Source organism: Chinchilla lanigera, unplaced genomic scaffold (assembly GCF_000276665.1).
Source record: "Chinchilla lanigera isolate Chin_1 unplaced genomic scaffold, ChiLan1.0 scaffold00007, whole genome shotgun sequence".
Lineage (NCBI taxonomy): Eukaryota > Metazoa > Chordata > Mammalia > Rodentia > Chinchillidae > Chinchilla > Chinchilla lanigera.
In genome coordinates this window covers 2,967,987-2,988,919 of record NW_004955408.1, presented here as the reverse complement: position 1 = coordinate 2,988,919, position 20,933 = coordinate 2,967,987, and the positions used below count along the sequence as shown (strand labels likewise).

The window sequence follows — 20,933 nt, the reverse complement described above, 5'->3', positions numbered from 1 at the left end:
CCTTGAGCTCACTTTGTAGCCCAGGCTGGTCTCGAACTCGCAATGATCCTCCTGCCTCAGCCTCCCAAGTGCTGGGATTACAGGCGTGCGCCACCACGCCCAGCTCATGCTTTTTTATTTACAGTATGAGTCAAGAGTGTAAAATGTTGTATGTCTGTTAATGTTTCCCTCCTTTTATCTTTAAAATAAAAAAAAAAGAGTATAATAGTCAGAAATACTGCTTAATAATTAAAGGCAATATTGTTTTCTTAAAATTTTTTCATTGTTTTCTGAGTGACCTTTTAACTTACAATATTTAGGAATCTGCTAGTTCTTTTTGTAGATCTGATACTAATGTTTCCAAAGTTGTTCAGGTTTACTGTAAAGATTAACCTCTGCTCTTTACACTGTTAGATCCAGCAATAAGGTTGGGAAATGACAGGTACAATACTGAAAAGTGCTGAAACACACCCATCATTGTACTTTTTTTTTCAAAGTTGCTTTTATTTTTTTAAAGGAGAAGAGGTTTATTTGGGCTCGTATAAACTTCTACTTTTAGCTAACATGAATATCTCTCGGACTGGACTTTGCACCGCTCTTAGTGAAAGGATACCTCCACAAACCCGCTTAGGTTGCTGCTTACGCATATGTTGGTACTTCATTCCTGTGCCTCATGTTTTGGAGAGCTTTGTGCTTTCAAGAAATACAAGGGTTTTGTTGGAAAACAACTGAAATATTTAGTGATGTTTGAGTCTCCTGACCAAATTTGAATTTACTAGCCACGATTTATCACTTAAATAGCACAATGTGGAAAGTAAGCCTATATTTTGGGTAGAAAAAAATTAATAAATATCATTTCATTGTATTTTTATCTTGGTACTAGAGAGTGAACCTATGGCCTTCTTGCATACTAGGCAACCGCTTTGCTTATTGTATTCTTAGTACAATATACGTTGTAATGGTAATTGAACTGACAATGGTAATTCATACTGACATAAAATAATAAATGACTGACTTTCTTTCTGTAGGCTACAGAGAGTGAGGTAGGAGATGTAGATTTAACGCGCCTTCCAGAAGGACCTGTTGATTCTGAGGATGAAGAGGAGGAAGAAGAAGAGATTGATCGAACAGATCCATTGCAGGGACGAGATCTTGTTCGAGAATGTCTTGAAAAAGAACCTGCAGACAAAACCGATGATGACATCGGTAAGAAATATATCTGTTCACATAAGAATGTGTAAATGTACATAGTTACCTGTTGCCACTTCAATTACTCTAAAAGTTAAAGGGTAAGACAACATACATTTATTATGTTGTTTTTTAGTGAGGTGAGAATTTTAATAGTTTTAACACGATACTTGTGTTAAACTGACACAGACTCAGTGTGTGAGATAAGGTTGTAGCAGAACGTCAAGAGGCTGCAGTCATCTCAGTCTTCAGTGGGCTGAGCTGAAGGCTTTGTGTACAAGATGGCTACTCACATGGCTTTTGGTACAAGACCTTATTTCCTTCCTCGCTTGCTTACATGTCCTTACGTAATGGCAGAAGACTTCCCCAGAGCAAATAGTCCGTGGGAGAGTAAGACAGGTGTCATGGTATCTTTTATGATTCGGCCTCAGAAGTGATTCATCATCACTGCTGCCTGTGGTTTATCATTCCAAAGAACCCTGCTACAGTCTGGGAGGCAGCTGTACAAAGGCTTGACTGTCAGGAGACCAGGATCAGTTAAAGCCATCTTTGGAGTTGGCTGCTACAGATGATAAAAGAAAGCTTTGATTGCATTAAACTGAGTTTTCCCTACATGTCTGTAAGATATTTAAAACAGTTACAGGAATGGCCAGTGTCTGAATTTGCTTTTTAAAAATTTTTCAAAAATTGTATTTTAATTTCCCTAGTTAGAAAAAATTTACATATGTGTTTGTATGTGTATATATATCTTTTATGTATATATATACACATACATACATATATATATCTTTTAATGTGTTTGGTTAAAATTTATACATATTCCTTCCTGTAATTTCTCACGGAACTTGTTACTAATTGGAAAATTGAATACTAAAGATGCTGATGTTAAAGGTTACTTACTGTCGGTGTTAGTTACTCTCTCGTCCCTGAGACACAGTACTCAACATCTACAACTTGCAGGCGGTTTATAGAGGTTCCACTCAATAGTGGGCTGGCCCCAAGGCAGGGTGGCGTGGAAGAGGACCATGGCAGAGAAGAGTTGCTCATGGCATGGCAGACAGAAAACAGAGATCGCAGGGTAGGGAGATAGACCCTTCCAGGCCGCATCCCCAGGGACCCACCTTCTCCAGCAGGCTGAGTTTAGCTATAAACCCATCAGCAGACTAATCCACGGAGGAGTATCAGCTTCCATAATCCAGTCACCTCCCAAAAGCCCCACCTATGAGTGCGTGAAGTTTTGGGGAACATCTGGAAATAAATTATGACAGTGTCAATTATTACACTTTATGATTAAATTAAGAGTTTATCTTAGGATATTTAATCATAGTCACATTGTTCAAATTAGATGATAATGACTACTAATAGCAGTCATAACTTAGTAAAGATCAATAAAGTGAATAGTTGTTTTTAAAAAGTCAGTAGACTTTGGCATTCTGAAGCATAAGATTGTTAAATAACCAGTTTAAACGCATGCACAAACATCAGCACAGAAACTGAAAGTTCATTTTCAATGATGAATTATATACTATGCTATTTTCAGAAAATTTTTTTAAAAGTTGAAATACAGTTGCTTCCAATTATCTGTGAGTACAGTATATAGCTTCTTAGAGTCTTCTGAAACCTGTAGCTGACTGCTTATGTGTGTTTTTCCCTTATGTTTATCTTTATTTTCATATGTGTATACCAAAGCATGGCTTGTGGAGCCCATAAACATAAACTAGGCTAGAGTGTCACCTAGTTGCTTTGACAAATCTTGATCTGGAATTCACACTGTTGTCCTAATTTAATTACAGTACTTGCTGACATGTATTACAGCATTTAAAAGAAGAAAAACAAAATTCCAGCCAGATAAGATCAGATGAAAGCCCTGCCCATCGGGTCAAAAGGTCACTTAGCTTAAGCACCTCAGGGTAGCGTGTTGGGCTCCACAAACTAGATAAATTGCTCATCTTCATGCAGACCTGAGTCTGGGGAGTGTGAAGCCTGGTGTCCGGTAGTGTGCCCGTGTTTATATGTGAGTTGAGCGTATGCATAACCATACCTGATGTTTTAAAGTCAACAGTCATATCGTATCTTGGTTACTTTACTTTAACAGCATAAATTCCTAATACTTGAGTTGTAGATTTTGTTGCATCTTTAATCCTTATGCTGGAGTTTCTGTGTTTCATAGAGCAGTTACTTGAATTTATGCACCAGCTCCCTGCCTTTGCAAACATGACCATGTCAGTAAGGAGAGAGCTCTGCTCGGTGATGATTTTTGAAGTGGTGGAGCAAGCTGGAGCAGTCATTCTTGAAGATGGGCAAGAGGTAGGTTAGCAGATAAATGTCACATGTCGTTTAATGTGGGTGCTAACTTTTACTAATTCTGCTCTTAGAAGAGTTTAATTAACATAAATATATCCTGACTTTCGAAATTTAAACTGTCTTAAATAAATACTGGGTTCAGGGTAGTTATAATTTCTGAAGGGGTAAGTTTTTGGTTTTCTTTATTTTAGATTTGATTTCCTAGCCATGGATGTTAGACAGAATAGATACTCAATAAATAATAGTCATTGAATGAGATGTTTTTATTTCTCAAATTGTTTTTATTTTTTGTTTTTATTGCTTGGTTTGTTTTTTGTCTTTTTGAGACAGGGTTCACTGTGCAGTTCAGGTTGGCTTGAACTCACTCTGTAGTCCAGGCTGGCCTCAAACTCACAGCGATTCTCTTGCTTTACCCTCCCTAGTGCTGGGATTACAGGCGTGTGCCATCATGCCTGGCTAAAGTTAGGTTGTAGGGCTTTCAGAAATCTGTACATTTTTATCTAGCATTATTGTTTAAAATTTTTATCAAGTATATACTTTTTCTATATTGTACCTTTTTTCAAAAGAAGGAAGCATCTTGCTGGCAGTGCCTCCTAGTGGACTGTGGCTACTTGAACCATTTATGTGGCAATTTTGTTTAAAAATGCTCAGATGGCATCTTTTAGACAGGTACAGAAAGGATGTAAGGGGGTTGGAAGGTATTAGAACTAAAAAAGAAAAAGAAATTCTTAACTACTCCTAAAACGGCCACAACAAGTTTCTATGACAGAACTACTGTGTTAAAATGAGTTACTATATACTAACATGCCTAGAATCCAAAGTACTCATAGCCTCTGACCTGTTCTTTGACTTCTCCTGAGGACATCATGTAAAAAAAACTCAGTAATATCAAATGATGTTCATTGCAGTGTATTTATAATAGTAAAAATGGGATGTGACCAAAATATAATCTGAGAAAAGGCAACAATTAACCAAATCATTATATAGGAATAGAATATATTATATAGATTCTCCAATCATTCCTTTTCATTTTTATTTTTTATACCAATAGAGAGGGAAGGGGGACCTTGAACATGCTAGGCAAGTGCTCTACCACTGAACTCTTGCCCCAGCTCCTCAAATTATTTTATAATTATATATTTAATATAATTATTTCTTTCTTTGAGGTCAGAGGTCTTATCTCTAGCTCTGATTTATGTATTTTCTTCTTACCTCCTAGAATACTTCTGACACGTAGGATATGTTCCCCCAAAAAGTTTGGTGAACAAATGAACACTGTAATAAATGTTTTTTTAATTATTGGCAAGAAGCAAACCAAATTATTAGCTGTGTAACAGTAGGGTTTTTAATGATTTTTATTTTCTTTTCCTTAAGTTTTTGTTTTCCTTTAATTTTCTACAGTCCTGCCAGGAAAATTTGTTATGTGTCAACTGTGTACCAGGTACTGCTTTAGACAGTGATACAGTGGTAGGAAAAATCAGACACAGTCTCTCCTCTCAAGTAGTTGATGTAATCCACAAATTCAACAATGACTGTATTTTATAATTAAAATAACCAAAAAAGTGAACTTCTGAAAACTTTCTTCCTGCCTCTGGTAACCATTCAAGAACTGGAAATCCTAGATTTTCCTTACATCTCATTAAAATTATTAAAAGTTAGGCTAATAAAGAGGGTGGTTATTAAATCAGGAAAATGTAGTGTTTTGTTGATACACATTAAATCTTTAAAAATATATCTCCCTGTAGAATTAAATACTTCCGTATAAATGAAGGCAATATCTTCTCAACATTAGGAGAAATTTTGAATGTTTTATTTTGTTAAATTCAGCTGTTTACTAATTTTTCTAAGTCATTAGTATTTTTATACTTTTTTCTTTTTATTGGTACGATTAGATATACATAGTTATAATACTCATTATATAGAATTTGTACCTGTACATGGTATATCTTGCCTTTTTTCCAACTCTTTCTCCCTCCTTTCAGCCCCTCTTCTATTTACAGAAGCTTTGTTTCTATTTTTTCCTTGTTTTTCTCTTGTCCCTTGTGCCCCACCTTCTCCTTTGAACATTTTCTTCCCATTTCACAGTTTATGTTTTGAGTGATTATTATATGCCAGGCATTGTTGTAGGCACTTCAGTATTTAGAAACTCATTTTGTTAATATAGTAGTCCTATAATAAAAACTGCCTTTTTAGCAATAATGGAACGAGGTCTGCGTGGGGTTGTATAACTTTTTGAACGTTGTTCAGCGGGTTAGTGGTAGGATCTGGATTAAGACTCCAAGGGTTTGTGCTCTTAAACATATTTGCCTCCAAAAATTTGGCCAATTATGAAAGTTCCTGATTTTCTTTGTTGACTGATATGAAAAAGTAAAATAAACCTCATTAATTTACATAGACAAGGCAAAGGGAACTGTTGATAGAGAACTTAATAATATAGAACCAGATCTTATTTTTTTCTTTTTTAAATTATGCAAGTTATATATTTTGATAAATTCTTATTAGCATGAAATAATTTTTAAAAGATTCTTAATTTTTTTTCTATAGCTTGACTCATGGTATGTTATTTTGAACGGCACTGTAGAAATTAGTCATCCAGATGGAAAAGTTGAAAATCTCTTTATGGGAAATAGTTTTGGAATTGCTCCCACTCTGGATAAGCAGTACATGCATGGAATTGTTAGGACTAAAGTAGATGATTGTCAGGTAAGTTTGTCTCTTTGCTCAAATACTCCTGCTTGTTTAATTTAAAATGGCTAAACCTAGTTTTTTGTTTTGTTTTCATCAAAATAAAATAGCTTTGTGTGAGAATTAGAAAGGTCAATAGCTAGATAGTTAAAGGAAACTAGATTTTGTATCTGCATCAGATATTTGTAGAATTTAGCACACTTTACATTTGTAAGAAAATGTGCCAGATAAACTCTAGCTTGCTAAACTTCTGTGTGACAGCCAGCCCAGAATCTTATTTTTAAACAAAGGAAAGAAATAGGAACTTAGTTGTTTCTAACTTACTCTTGCTTCGTGTTTCCTTTGCACAGTGTCGGTTTTGGAAGAAGTAGGCACTTCTGCATTTAGAGCAGAATTCAAACAGAATTGACTTCTTTGGTCTCTCAGTGCATAAATTGTTTTGCCTTGAATTTTCTTGAAGACTAACGGGATCGAATGAGAGAGGACTGATGCCGCTCGACTTCTTGCCTTTGTGCTCTGCCTTTGTGCGCAGTGATGTGTTTATGTACTATAGGTTCATTAATTGTCCCCATGTTGTTCTCGGACAGTTTGTCTGCATAGCCCAGCGGGATTATTGGAGAATTTTAAATCATGTAGAAAAAAATACCCATAAAGTTGAGGAAGAGGGAGAAATTGTTATGGTACATGAGCATCGGGAGTTAGACCGGAGTGGAACCAGGAAAGGACACATTGTAATCAAGGTAGGTGTTTTTGTTTACTATTAGGTAGAATAAAGCTTTTTATCTGATTTTGGAAGGGCATTGAGCCACTTTTTTAAGTAGCTCGAGATAGTTCACTATGTAGCATGTTAGAATCTGTTATAAATAGAGTTGGTGCCTTTGCCTTGTCTAGCTGACTTGTACACATGGTAATGATGAAGGATAACTTATTATCATTTCATATCACCACGAGCAAGGTATTATTTTAGAATATTTTGGTCAATATTTTCTTCCTTAGATGTATTTTGTAATTCATTGATAGTGGAGTCCTAAATTAAGAGGCAGAGTGCTCGCTGAATCTCTGTAGCATTGAAAATAGGGGCTCTCCAAACTCCCCCTTTTCTTGCCTGGAGGAGAGGAAAAGGGCTTTCTGAGGGCTAAAGGAGTGAAGTCAGAAACAGGGAGACTCTGCGAATGACGCCTGTAGTGTGTTGGTTTCCCTTCTCCACATCCTGCCCTCCGCTACTCCTCACCCTCTCCCTTGTCACTGTAAACACATCTGAATATGAAAGAGAGCAGGTATAGGTGGGCGAGGAGAAGAAATAAACACATAGGTTTTTCTTTTCAACCAGTCTTGGTTCCAAGATAAGTGTGTCATTCTTTGTTGTAGATTGAGCAGTTTAATAGTGAAGGAGATAAATCAGAGAGATGTCTGAGTCTAATGATCAGATATCTGAGTCTAATGTTCAGATGTCTGAGTCTAACGTTCTTCCCTACCTTTTTTTGGTTTGTTTGTTGTTTTTTGGGTTTTTTTTTTGAGACAGGGTCTGGCTGTGTAGTTCGGGCTGGCGTTGACATCACTATATTGCCCAGGCTGGCCTCAAACTCACAGTGGTCCCCCTGCCTCACCTTCCTGAGTGCTGGAATTACAGATGTGCACCACCACAGCCTGCTTCCCTACTTTTAATGTTTACTGCATTTGCTCCATTATCATTACTCTTCTCTAGAATCATTTGATAGTGATCTATAGATGTGAAGCCTTTTCACTCAAATATTTCAAGTCTTTTACAAACAAGAACACTCACCTATATAAACAGCATGGAGTCCTTCGTGTCAGGAAGTAGACATTGCTGATATAAATCCATTTGGCTCATAGGCCCTATTAGGTGTTCATCAACAATCCCAGCAGTGTGGTTTTCTCATTTATGCTCCGAGATCACATCCAGAAACACAGTTGCATTTAGTTGTCATATCACTTCAGTCTGTTCCAGTTTCTCATTCTTTACCTATCATTCCTACCTTCAGCAGATTTAAAGAATACAGTTCTTGTATCCTGTGCTATAACCCTTTACAGACTTTCCTCCTTACATTCCTGCAATGAGATTGTTGAATGAACTGGTTGCTAAAGGAGGAATTATGTATAATATGTACACTACATTGGAGGAGAGGATATGTACACTACATTATTCAGAACAAAGAAATGACCAAAGGAAACTCCAGCTTGATGTCTTTGCTTTTATTTGCGTAACTTACATGCAGTGCTGTAATGTACAACAGAACCTAAAATTGTAGTGATGTGCAGAACCGAAAAAAGACACTGAGGCTCTGTTACCAAGATGTAAGGACTGTACCAAAAAAGGGGGTCGGGGCCTAAATGCAAACCGTTGTTAAGCAAGGAATACCTGTGCGTGGATCTGCCATGTTTCTTCATTGCCATGCTCAAGTCATTCTTCCCTGGGGGGAGTTCCACCAGAATGCTGATGTGCCCTTCTCGATGCATTAGCTCAGGCAGCATCGATGCTGATCTGTCTGTCCAGGCACTGCTGATGTTCTGGTCATGTCGGTGACTGTCTGCCATGCTGCCTCACTGTGAAGTCTCCATGAGACCTTTTATAACTGATGAGTGCGTGCTGGGGAGATGTTCTGTGATAATATCAGTATACAGCCTCTGGTTTGCGGATGGTAACAACCAGGTTTAAGCTACTACCCACCAGTCTTGATTGCTGCTGACTACTTCTGCCTGAAATGGTGATATCCTATTTCCGTAATGTCTTCTGTATTTATTAACTGTCATTCAGTAAGGATGAGCTTTCTTTTCTCTTGTATTAATTTATTTGTATTAGCTAACTCAGCTGTTGTATTCCCTTACCATATTATTTTTATGCTTAAATTGTCTGACATTTGGCCTGTGAGACGTTCAAGCATTCTTTTGACATCCTTGTTCCGTGCCTCCTTGTTACCTGGCAAATAATAAAGCTCAACATAAACTTTTTCTCTCTGCTCTAGCTTTGGGATCCACCATTTCTTCAGAGAGCTCATGGTCCTTCCAGTGGAAGAATAGCATTTATGTACCAAGATCTGGATACTCACTGTATTTCTGCTGATGTAGCATAGTTTTTAGATCCTCTCAGCAGACAGAGCTAGAAAATATGTTTAACAGCCATGAGTTCATACTAATACTTCCAGTTGCAGTACTTTACTACAGTTTTCTATAACCTCCTTTCTGTGTTTGTAAATATCTTTTCCAGAAGTTGCTCATATTTTGTTGGCTATGATGAGTCTACCATGCCTATATAATCACGTCACCCATCCCCTTTGCCTGCTACCATTATATGCATCCCATCTCCAAGCACCCCTCCTTGTGCTTGCTAGTGAGTGTGCTGGTGACATGTCCTGCGTAGTCATGAGCCTTACCTGTAGAAAAGTTTCAGTGTGCATCATAGGTGGTCCTGGATTTAGCCACGCAGAATGATAGCCTCTCTTTCACACTGCCCACATCCCACCCTTGACTTCTCTGTGTATGACCTAGGAACCAGGTTGCAGTGACTGAAAACAGTGATTGATCTAGATAATAAACATGGCTCACGCTTAGGCTTAGAGTGTTTTGGAGGGTAGAAGAAGAGCAGTAATGTATGGTCTCCTTGGCGCTTAAGTAGGTTATATGAAAAGTCTTATTTCTGGCTTCCTTCTACAGAAAATATTTATATTCTTTGTTAGCAGGGAATATGTTTTTATAAGTAAATAAATTCTTAGATTAGTACGTTGTTAGCATTAATGTATGCTTACTATACAATTGTGAACAGCGAGTTCTTCAGATGAAAGCAGCAAAGTGAAGTTTGGGGTTATGACAACAGTTGGTATCTGTATCAGGCTTAACAGCTGGGGTTTCTTTTTCTGTTTGGTTTTTTGTTGTTTACTTCTATATATGTGCTACCTATGAAAAATCACAAAGGCTGATATATGTTGGTGTTGGTTCAGAAGCTCAAAGAGGAGCAGTGGGAAATGTTTATATTTCCTTTTATAAACTGGGACGCAGGCAGGCATTTTAAACTCTGAATGGGAAAACTTCTGTAGGACTGTGGGTTCCTCCTAAGGTGGTCAGCCAGCAGAGAGAAACGGTGGAAGAGAAAAGTAACAACGACAGTAACACCTGACTATCTTGTGTTGACATATTGTTTCTATAGCCTAATGCAAAAGAAAATTATAAGTGGATTAACTTTGAAAGAAAGCTTGTTTAACTCTCACTTCCTCCTCCTCTTGTCCTGGACAGTCATTACATGTCCCCAGTTGTAATAGAAGTGGCTAACAGCCTGCAGAACGATAAATCAAAGGCCCTGCTATGATGAAATGCCACTGGAAGCAGGTATAGCTGTGCAGTGCTGCTGGGTACTTACTCCTCTCCCATTTCTCACTCTGAACCTCTGGGTGCTGCTGAATTACAACCTGGAAAGACTGCCTGCTCCCAGTACTAAGGTTCTAAAGGTGAAACTCTAGTTTTAAAGGAACATCTACAGAGAAACTGTTTGAATCCCGAGTTGTTTGTTTTCTAATCCCTTCTGTCCTTGTGTTTTTAGGCAACACCTGAGCGTCTCATCATGCATTTAATAGAAGAACATTCTATTGTGGACCCAACTTACATAGAAGATTTTCTATTAACTTATAGGACATTCCTTGAAAGTCCTTTGGATGTTGGAATCAAGCTACTAGAATGGTTTAAGATTGACAGTTTAAGAGATAAGGTTAGTTTTTTTATAAAGGACATGAAAGTGATTTTAACACTTAAATTTTTACTAATGAGATCTTTTGCAGTTTGATAGATTTGTTTGTTTGGTCAGTTGATTTTTAGTCAAAGTCTCACAGTGTCGTTTAGGCTGGTCTTGAACTCACGATAGCCTAAACTGGCCACAAACTCATGGAGAGCCTCCAGCCTTAGCCTGCCAAATGCTGGGTACCACCACACCCAGTTTGATTGTTTAATAACAATTCAGTTCACCTAAAGAATGGATGTCAGCATAGAGATATCTCTGCTCACTTACATTTATGACAGAATAGCCTGTTAAAAGTGAACATGATAGAAACGAAAGAAAGTGAATGAGTCTTAAAAGGCAAGAACTGAAATAATGCCATGGTATAGCTATGCAGGAAACATGATAACTACATGACAGTATTTTGTACTTTTGCTAAAATACTGAGTTGTTTCTGAAAATTAATAAAACATTAACTGGTTAGTAATTTATAGTCACCAGATAAATTATTTTCAACCTCAGAGTAAGGAATATCTTAATTTTTATGAATTACAGACTTTATAATCATTTGAAAACAGTGTCAAACAGTCTCTTCTGTGTCTGTGTCAGATCTTCCTTTTTGTAATTTTTTTATTAAAAATTGGTGTTTTAAATAGATTATTATCTTATTGTATGGGATATTTCGTAAATTTAATGGGCAGACTAGTACTACCTCAGCAAGTCAATGGGAAAAGTAGGATCTCAATTGCCAACTATCTTTCTGAGTTGCATTTTATAGGAAATCTGATATAGGTAGATTGTGGAATTCTGTTAATTAGAAAACTGTAGTGTCAAAAGCTACAGGCTTGCCCCTTTGCGATTAAATATAGTTATTTCAGTTGCTGAAAAATAAAGGCGTGCTTAGAGAGTGAATGAATTTAGCAATAACCAGGTAGCCATACGCAAAAGAATGAAATTGGGTCCTTTTACCATATATAAGAATTTACACAAAATGGGCCAGAGGCCTAAAACTATGGTACTCATAGAAGAAAACATAGGAGTAATTCTTCATGACTAAAATTTGGCAGTTAAGCTGGGCGTGGTGGCACAGGCCTGTAATCCCAGCACTTGGGAGGCTGAGGCAGGAGGATCACTGTGAGTTTGAGGCCAACCTGAAGTGCATAGCAAAACCCTGTCTCAAAAAGACAAAAAAATAAAATAAAATAAAATTTGGCAATTCTTGTTCAGATATGACAACCAAAGCACAAACGACAAAAGAAAAAATAAACTGGACTTAATCAAAATTAAAACCTTTTGTGCTTCAAACAACACAATCCAGAAACCCAAGACAGCACCTAAAATGACAGACTATATTTGCAAATCACTTACATTTGTTAATCTTCAACTTTTTTTAAAAAATTGTAGAGCAAAGTGACCCAGTTTATCACTTTAAAAATTATCAGTATTTACTGTGAAGGAAATTAGGTTCATCTGTGGTTAAACATGTTCTTGGTTATAGAAACATTCTAGTACGGTCCTTTGATTAATATGATTGCCTACATTTATAATAGAAGCTTGCATTTTAAAATGTATCATCCTGTATACTTTGTACATTTGAGTAAACAAGAAAACTTGTATCTTCTCTGAGTGCAGAGTCCTCCTGTGTTCACGTGTGTATCCAAGGAAGCAGAAATTCAAACTGAACAATGGAAGTAGCCTGGTTTGGAAAGGGGCGGAGTCAGGGTGCTGGCCAAAGAACTCAGTTCCTTCTTGGCTTTTGACATGCTTTTGGAATCTGCTTTGCAGCAAGTCTGCCTCTCATAATACATGCTGCCTTCTCTGTTTCCACAGGTGACGCGGATTGTATTATTGTGGGTAAATAATCATTTTAATGATTTTGAAGGTGATCCTGCTATGACTCAGTTTCTAGAAGAATTTGAAAAAAATCTGGAAGATACAGTAAGGCTCAAAAGAGTTTATCTTTTCAGAATTTAGAAGCTTCCCTACCCCTTAGCAAGAGCAGCAGTTCAGAGAAGCAGCAGTTTTCACCTTTCCAGTGTCTCAGACATCTATTCTGTGAGCTTCCACATCTGACCTAGAGACGTGTTTCTCCTCTGCCATCGCAACCCAGACAGATGTCCTCTCGGCTCTTTCGTTGTCGTTTAAGACTAGCATTGTTATCCCTTCGTTTCCCAGGCTTTTAAACGGTCGTCTTGTGTGTGGCTCCCTTTCTCTTCCTTGAGTTTGGTCGCCAGAGTCCAGTCGGTTTCTCAAGTCGTCCTCTCAGGACTTAGGCGTGCACAGGCACATGCGCGTGCGCCTACTTGCTGCTGACCTCTTTCTCAGCCATTTCTTTTCCACCCCAGTTTAGGGCGTTACGATTTCATTATCCCTGATCTGGTAAAGTAGGCTGCCAGCTGCTCTTAGGTCTAGTTTGTCTTCCTTCTAGTCCATTGTGTGACTCAAAGACAGTTTTAAAACTGTAAATGCTGCATGTTGATGTTTCTGTCAGTAAATTAATTCCTACCAAGGTAGTTACTGTGTATTGATGTTCCTCACATACATTTTTAGCCTTTTTCCTATATACACTATTTTATAGCCAAACCAGAATGTTGCATATTCTTCACAAGTTCTGCATCTCACACCGTGCTGGAATTCTCTTGCCAGTCCTGCTGTTTGGAACTTGTGGAACTTTGAATACATATCTTACATATCAGAATTACATTAAGACTGAAGGTTTAGCTGCTTCGTGTGATTTCACTTTTTAAAAAATATACAGCCCTTACGACAGTTCCCTCAAGGTCCTCTTAATTTCCACAGTAGCTACTTACCCCTTCTTTCTCTCTGTCAGATGTAAAACTGATCTGCAGGTGGGTTGCTGGCTCAAATTTGAAATTTTAGGAATTATGTAAATAACTCAACAAAGTGGTTTGAGATTATAGCCCAGGAGTCAGATTGCCTGTATTAAGGTCAAACTCCACCACCTGCTAGATCTGTGAATTGGACAAGGTGCCTAATTTTATGCCTCAGTAATCTTAGCTGAAAGCTAGCCTCTTAATTCAGTGAAAGTGTATGAGGCTTATAATGAGTTAATGATTGTCTCAGTCTGAAAACAAACAGCAAATGCTCAAGAACTGTAGTCTTCAGAGTATAAGTGGATTGAGTTTAATGAAGAAGAGAAAATGAGCAGAGTTTGTCCCTTTCTTTACCTGTTGGTTTGTGTAGACTACTCAGCAGTGTATCCGCTCCATGCAAAGTGGGGAAAGTGGACAGGGACCGGGGTACTTGAATAAAGGGACACCAGTATCATTTGGCTCTTTTGGTACTGGCTGTGTAAGCATCTAGGGGACATTGGAATGTGAAAACCACCTTACAGTCATAGAATTTTCCCCCTGTAAACAATCACTTATCGAATATTTATTGAATTATAATAATCCAAGGAGTTATGTGGGATTGGAACAAGTATAAAACTTAGTGTCTTTTGTGGGGTGGCTTCTTTTTAGGGAAATGAAATTTGCATTTTACATTATTTGAGAATAATTGAATACTAACCTGGTACTAGAACCTGGAAGTTAGAATATTACTGAGTTTAGGGGAGAGCTAAAATAATACAGAAAGCCTTCCTTAGAAGAGGTAGAAACTCAGATGTCTCTTTGAACATGAAACACTATTTGGAAAAGTGGTTCAGGTCATCAAAGATTTTAAATAACGGTTTAGAAACATTTTATACACCATCCAGGACATAAGCAAAGAGGAGGTTTAGGGAGTGAGAAGTAATTTTTGTCATTCCTCTGTAAATGAGCCATCAGATCCTTTCTAACCTGTATTTATCCAAAGGTATTCAAAAATCGTATGATGACATCTTGTTCTTGAAAGTACTCTGGGGTGAAAGTGTCCTCTCCCTCAGTTTTGTTTATCCCAGCTCACATGTTGTGTAGTCTGTGTGTTTATACTCTAGCAACTTAGGTGATTTTTTTAGAAGCCTATAGGAATAGGTTTTTGTGCATTTTGCCCTTTTCCGCCTTACAGAAAATGAATGGTCATCTCCGGCTGTTGAACATTGCCTGTGCTGCAAAGGCTAAGTGGAGACAGGTTGTGCTGCAGAAGGCTTCCCGGGAGTCACCTCTGCATTTCAGCCTCACTGGAGGAAGTGAAAAAGGATTTGGTATTTTCGTTGAAGGAGTAGAACCTGGTAGCAAAGCTGCCGATGCAGGACTGAAGCGTGGTGACCAGGTAAGTAACCTACCGCTTAGAGCTTTCTCTTATAAAGTGTGTCTGCTGTTTTTGTTCTCATCTGATATTTCTTCAAGTGAGCATGGCCTGTTTAACAAAATATTTTTCTGAGCTTTTTAAAATAGGTAATATTTAAGTAATATTCTAGAAAGATCAGTGTATGAGTTAGCACCCTTAGGAGTTTTGAAAGTGGAGACACTTACGTCTCTTCCATAGCATTTTCTTTTCTTTTTATTTTTTTGGTCTTTGTGAGACAGGATCTCACTATGTAGTTCAGGCTGACCTTGAGCTCACTTTGTAGCCCAGGCTAGCCTTGAACTTGCAGTGGTCCTCCTGCCTCAGCCTCTGGGGTGGTGGGATTACGGGTGTGCGTCACCACGCCTCTTAGGAATCTGTCTTTAACAAAGTTCTCTATAAACCTCTCTTCTCTTGTACACCAAAGGTGGTTTCCCAAATCTCACTGATTTAAGAAAAACTTCACTGATCATCAGAATCACTTAGGAAGCTTACCTTTCCCCATTTAAAATTGTCTTTATTCATTTTTTAGAGTGCAGCTTTGTTTTCCTTTTAAGAGTCATACTATCATTTTTTTAAATTATGAGGATATTTGTATCGTAAAAGATGTCACACTTCAGAACATTGACTCATAACCTATGCACTGTCTTGCCCCAAGGCCATTTGAAAATGTCCAGATGTACATGTCTATATCTGCGTCTGTCTATATCTAGGTATAGACAGATCGGTTCAGTTTCATTTGCTTGTGTTTGTGGTGCTGGGGATCAAACCCAGCGCATCGCACATTCCGGGTGAAGGCTCAACCACAGAGCTGGACGCCCAGCCACTGGATACACATTTTAACGTGATCTGAGGATTAGGGCTGGCACATAGTGCCTAGGAGCCAAGGATGCAGCTAAATAGCCTACAGTGCCCAGCACATCCTCCACAGTAAGACTTACTTGGCCCAAAATACCAGTAAAACAAGGAGATAAGAAACTGATATAAACTAGTTTACAATTCCCTTCTTTCCCTAATGAAGCTTTTTAAAGATAAAGATTTCTAGTCCTTACTGCAGACTACTCATTAGCAATGTCTAATAGCCAGGATCCCAGAATCAGTATACAGTATTGGTTGTTCTTCAGGTATTTTGTTTATGAAATTCCCTTGTTCCATGACTTTTCCTGAAAGCATTGACGTTACAGGAAGGTATCACACCATCTTAATGTTCCCCAAAAGAAGTCCAAATCCATCTTTATTTTTTCTCTCCCTCCTTTGATTTCTCCCACCCTCATAGCATTATGTATAGAATCTTCATTCTCTGCACTTGGAGTTAAGAACTTTCATTAGCATATGTTAAAAAAGATCTTAATTTTTATAATCATTGTATGATATTAGATTAGCTGTTTTAGTATATGGACACAAGTCTTTTTCAAGTGTGGATTTTACTTCTGTATAATTTCTTTTTTTCTTTTCCCAATATATTGTTTTATACTCTCATCCTTTTGGAACTTTTATGTCAGTCCTTTAATTCTACACCCTTTGCTGCTTTATTTTCTTATTTATGTTTATCTTTGTCCTTTGTCCCTTGGAATTTTTTTTTAATAAGCCTCTTATATGATTCTGATTTATATGCAAATTGGGAAATCCCTGCTCTAAAGGGTCATAGTGTTCACATGGGAAAAGGAAACCCATCTTGTTTCTCTTTCTTGTTGTTTGACTCCTGATTCAGTAAGTAGCAGCAAAATATACTAAATATACTTTAGAGTGCTGCTTCTAAAATGATTTAATGTACTTTGAAATGCAATAAATTTACATGAAATTACTTAACTTAAAATATACTCAAAATTTGTATATTCTTACACAAGCAGAAGTTTTTATGAGCTGATCTGACATGGTTGACATTTCTTCTTCATTTATAAATCATCCTGGGTTTTTAAAACTTTTTTTTCTAAATATCATAACTTCTTCAAAAACATTTAGAGATTTAGGGAAATAGCAATATAGGAAAGAAAAATGAAACCATAGTCCACCTTCTCACAGAGATTTTTTTTGTTCACTTATGGTATATTTTATTAATTTTAGTTTTTCATTATTAAACTTTTAAGATTGTAGATGTAAACTAATAACAGTTTAATTTGTATTTTTCAAATACTTTTAAGATAATGGAAGTAAATGGACAAAATTTTGAGAATATTACGTTCGTGAAGGCTCTTGAAATTTTGCGGAATAATACTCATCTGGCACTTACTGTGAAGACCAACATTTTTGGTGAGTTTTGCTGTAAAAATTGCCCGACCTTTTTTTGCTAATAGAAAAAGCAAAAAGTCATTACCATGAGGGAAGATAGTCAAGTGTAAACTCTTTTGTCAAAGCTATTATGGTTTTATTAGGATAGTTTTGTTTAGTATCTAAAATTTTCATTTTTCATGATTTGTATTTCTTACTTTGATATCTTATTAAGTTATGCTTAGTCATTTAGGAAATGAGCATTATGTGGTACTCACCTGGAGGGCTATTGGTACAACTTAGAATGACGTCAGTCAAATTTAGAAGTCGTAGGCAGGTTTCTTCCTCCCGGCTACTGTGCAGATCAGTCTACTTCTAACCTTCGGACTAACTTTCTGAAATAATAGGAAAATAAGTGATTCCCTTAAGTAATTAGTGAATTAAAGATTTCTGATAATAGCATACTCTACCTTTCTGTGTAAAAATGTTGACTGCACTGCCTGTGTTGTGGTTTTATTGTATTTCTGTCTGAATAAAGCAAGTATATTAAGCTTATACTTTTAACTAAACTTTTTTTTCTAATTTTAGGAAATATTTATTGCCATTTCGTTTCATTAGACACCATAGGGTTTTTGCTGAAATTTTGAGAAGGGCAGCAGAATTAAAATGTATTAGTTGAAAACTATCGAAGAAAATTCAAATGTTCTTTTGAAGTGGCAGTAGGGAGGACTCTTAGGTTGTTTAGATTCCAATTGGAGGAGTTTGAATTGACTTTAAAAACTATGCCTGTAATGTGAGTTTCAGTTTTTCACTCTGAACTTTTATATTATGCTTAGTCATAATGATAAATGAAACAGTCATAATGATAAACACATTTTTCCTCTTTTTGAGTCCCTTTAACTGAATTGTGTCATGTTAAATCTGGTAAATAAATGTCTGTTGACAATTTCCCCATTAATAACTTAGCATAAAATAAGCAAGCTTTCAGTTCTTGGGGTTCCTTGAGTTTGGCCTAGTATGTAGAAGCGTGAACCTATAAGTTAAAATAAAGGAGTACAAAATTTTGAAAAATATAAAAGCAGAGCTCTCTGTGTTACCTTGGAGGAATTAATTTAGTTTCTCCAAGCTTTACTTTCTCCATCTCTATTTGATGGGGTTCTCATGTAAGGATCTCTTTCAAGGATCCTCCCTTTAAGTTCTTTGTCCATGTCACGTGATGATTCTTGATTTAAAAAAATTATATATAGAGATACCATAATAAAGTGTGCTACAACAAAAGACAGGAAAAATAGGTCTTAAGGATATGAAAGGTGGGCAAGCCATGCCCCTGGAATTGAGTGGTGAGCATACAATTATCCCCAAGAACCTTAGACTGGGTGTGGCAAAGGGTAAGAGTTTCATGGTGCTGCAAAAGGAGGAACATGTCAGTCTTCTCCTTGCCCCAGGTAAAATACTCAGCCAAGCAAAACACCAGAGAGTGTCTCAAAGAAATAGTTGTAAAACACTTGTAGAGGGCCAGGGTTATCGCTCAGTGGCACAAGCACCTGCCTGGCAAGTGTAGGGTCCCGAGTTCAATTCCCGGTACCAAAAAAAAAAAAGAAAAGAAAAAAAAAACAACAACACTTGTAGAAATGGAACATTTTGGTCTAGATACGGTGCCCACAATAAAAGCTTAGTAGCTCTGGCATTACCATGAAGTAGAGTTGAAGTCATCCAGCATAAAACCTTGCAGGCAAAATACCCATAAATGAGGAAAAAAAAAAAAAAAAAAGAAAGGAAAGCTGTGCCAAGAAAATGTTTAGATGATACCAGAGGAAACCATATTTGATCATTTTGTATTAGTTTGAACTCAACCAGAGATCACCAAATATTAAGGAGCCAGCATTGAGAGGGCATGGTGGGGGGCATAATCAGTCATCCTACAAATCTTACAAAAAATAATGGAAGAAAGAGACAAAAAAAAAGACTTGTAGAACTGGGCATACAGCAATTTAAAAATTCTTTGAGACTTCCTGACCACCATGATGGGAACTGTTTTCCTTCATCCTTGGAGAGGGGATAGGGGGAACCAAGAGCAGCGTGTTAGAGGAAAACAGTAACAACAAAGAAACAGCTCTTAGGTTGACATAAATTATGATAGCCATAACAAAAGCATTCAGTGGGAGGGTTCTGTGTAGCCAGGTGTGGTGGAGCATATCTGTACTTCCTGCTAGTCAGGAGGCTGAGGAGTGAGGGTTGCAAGTTCAAGGCAAACCTGGGCGTCTTAACAAGACCCTGACTCAAAAAAGGGGGGAAGGTTTTGGAGACGTTGCTGAGCACTCTTTGGGTTCAAGGAACCCCTCAAAGTAATCAGTAATAATAAAGTTCAAGAAATCTCCCAGTGTCACCTTGGACCGATTAGTCTCCTAATGCCTCATTTTCTCGAACTTTTTTTCATACGGTTCTTGCAAGAATTGCAAGGACCCTCAAACTATAGAACAAAAAGATAAGATACAATTGAGCACTATTTAGGAGATCTTAAAGTACATATGTAAGTACATATATATTTTCACAAAATACTTAGGAAATAGTAGCAGAGACTCCCACAGAGTGAAAGAAGGATGTGGCTTCTTTGTCTTTGTTTTTCTTCCGGTACCAGGAATCAAACTCACGACCTTGCGCTTGCCAGGCAGGCGCTTTGCCTCTGAGCTAAATCCCCAGCCCAGATGTGCCTTCTGATGTAAAGGGTCCATGACCTGAGCACCTGAATCTTAAAAATTTATGTCTACTTTCTAATTTTAGTGTTGACTGAAGACAGCAACAAAGAGAAAGATAAAAAATAGGTATACAAAAGCATAAAAATATCTAAAAAGATAATGAAGCACTATCTGACCTCAAAGAGGTAAAAGGAAGCCATTTTTTGCACTCAGGCTTTTACAAGTATAGAAAAGGCAACTGAGGGACTGAGCCTCTTTCAGTAGTAGACACCAGAAAAAGATAAAATGAAACCCAGACCATGGATACGTCAAAGCCTTCCACATTCCTGGGGCTGTACCCCAAAGGCATGCCTTTTTTTTTTTTGGCCAGGAACATTTTTCCCATTCATAAAATGTAGCTCAGAGACAGAGCTGTTTGGTAAACCCAGAGACTTAGTTTAGTGCCCACCAAAGGCTGGGACACTCCCAGTATTTGTGAGGATTGGAGCCTTGAAAGGCTTACTCTGAAGTGAACGGGGACTGTGCTCTAGTTTCCCAATCTAGGGAACACAGAAAAACCTTACATTTTGACCTTGGTCCTGGACAAAAGCCAGTAAGTACATGCTGACAGCAGTCTGTTATTCTAGAAATAAATTTTCAAGAGCAGAGTCAAGCAAACAACCAAAGATTGTAAGACACTCTTAAAGTTAGGATGAGCCAGAACAAACAAAAGCACAGGCATTCCTGCATACCAGCACAGGCTGTATGATTGCTTCTTATGTGCATGAAGGTAAAAATTAAGTGAAGTGCTGCAGTTCTAGGTCAGGTGGAATAACTGTATGCCACCCTTCATCTTCCACTGAATTTAACAGTAACACCTGGACAGAAAAATGACCCACCTATGTGAGAACTTCGAAAAGCAGATGGCAACAGGTAGATCACAC

At 37.5% G+C, this 20,933-nt stretch overlaps 1 protein-coding gene across 1 annotated transcript in view; it reads left to right on the top strand.

Moving 5' to 3' along the window:
* The window catches only part of Rapgef6 (Rap guanine nucleotide exchange factor (GEF) 6), a 206,744-nt gene that overhangs the window by 120,354 nt on the left and 65,457 nt on the right, over window positions 1-20,933 (top strand). The window contains exons 8-15 of the mRNA XM_005376072.2: window positions 1,008-1,185; window positions 3,338-3,474; window positions 6,016-6,174; window positions 6,744-6,896; window positions 10,709-10,873; window positions 12,710-12,817; window positions 14,888-15,091; window positions 17,248-17,356. Coding sequence (XP_005376129.1) covers window positions 1,008-1,185; window positions 3,338-3,474; window positions 6,016-6,174; window positions 6,744-6,896; window positions 10,709-10,873; window positions 12,710-12,817; window positions 14,888-15,091; window positions 17,248-17,356 — 1,213 coding nt within the window. The remainder of the gene's footprint in view (window positions 1-1,007; window positions 1,186-3,337; window positions 3,475-6,015; window positions 6,175-6,743; window positions 6,897-10,708; window positions 10,874-12,709; window positions 12,818-14,887; window positions 15,092-17,247; window positions 17,357-20,933) is intronic.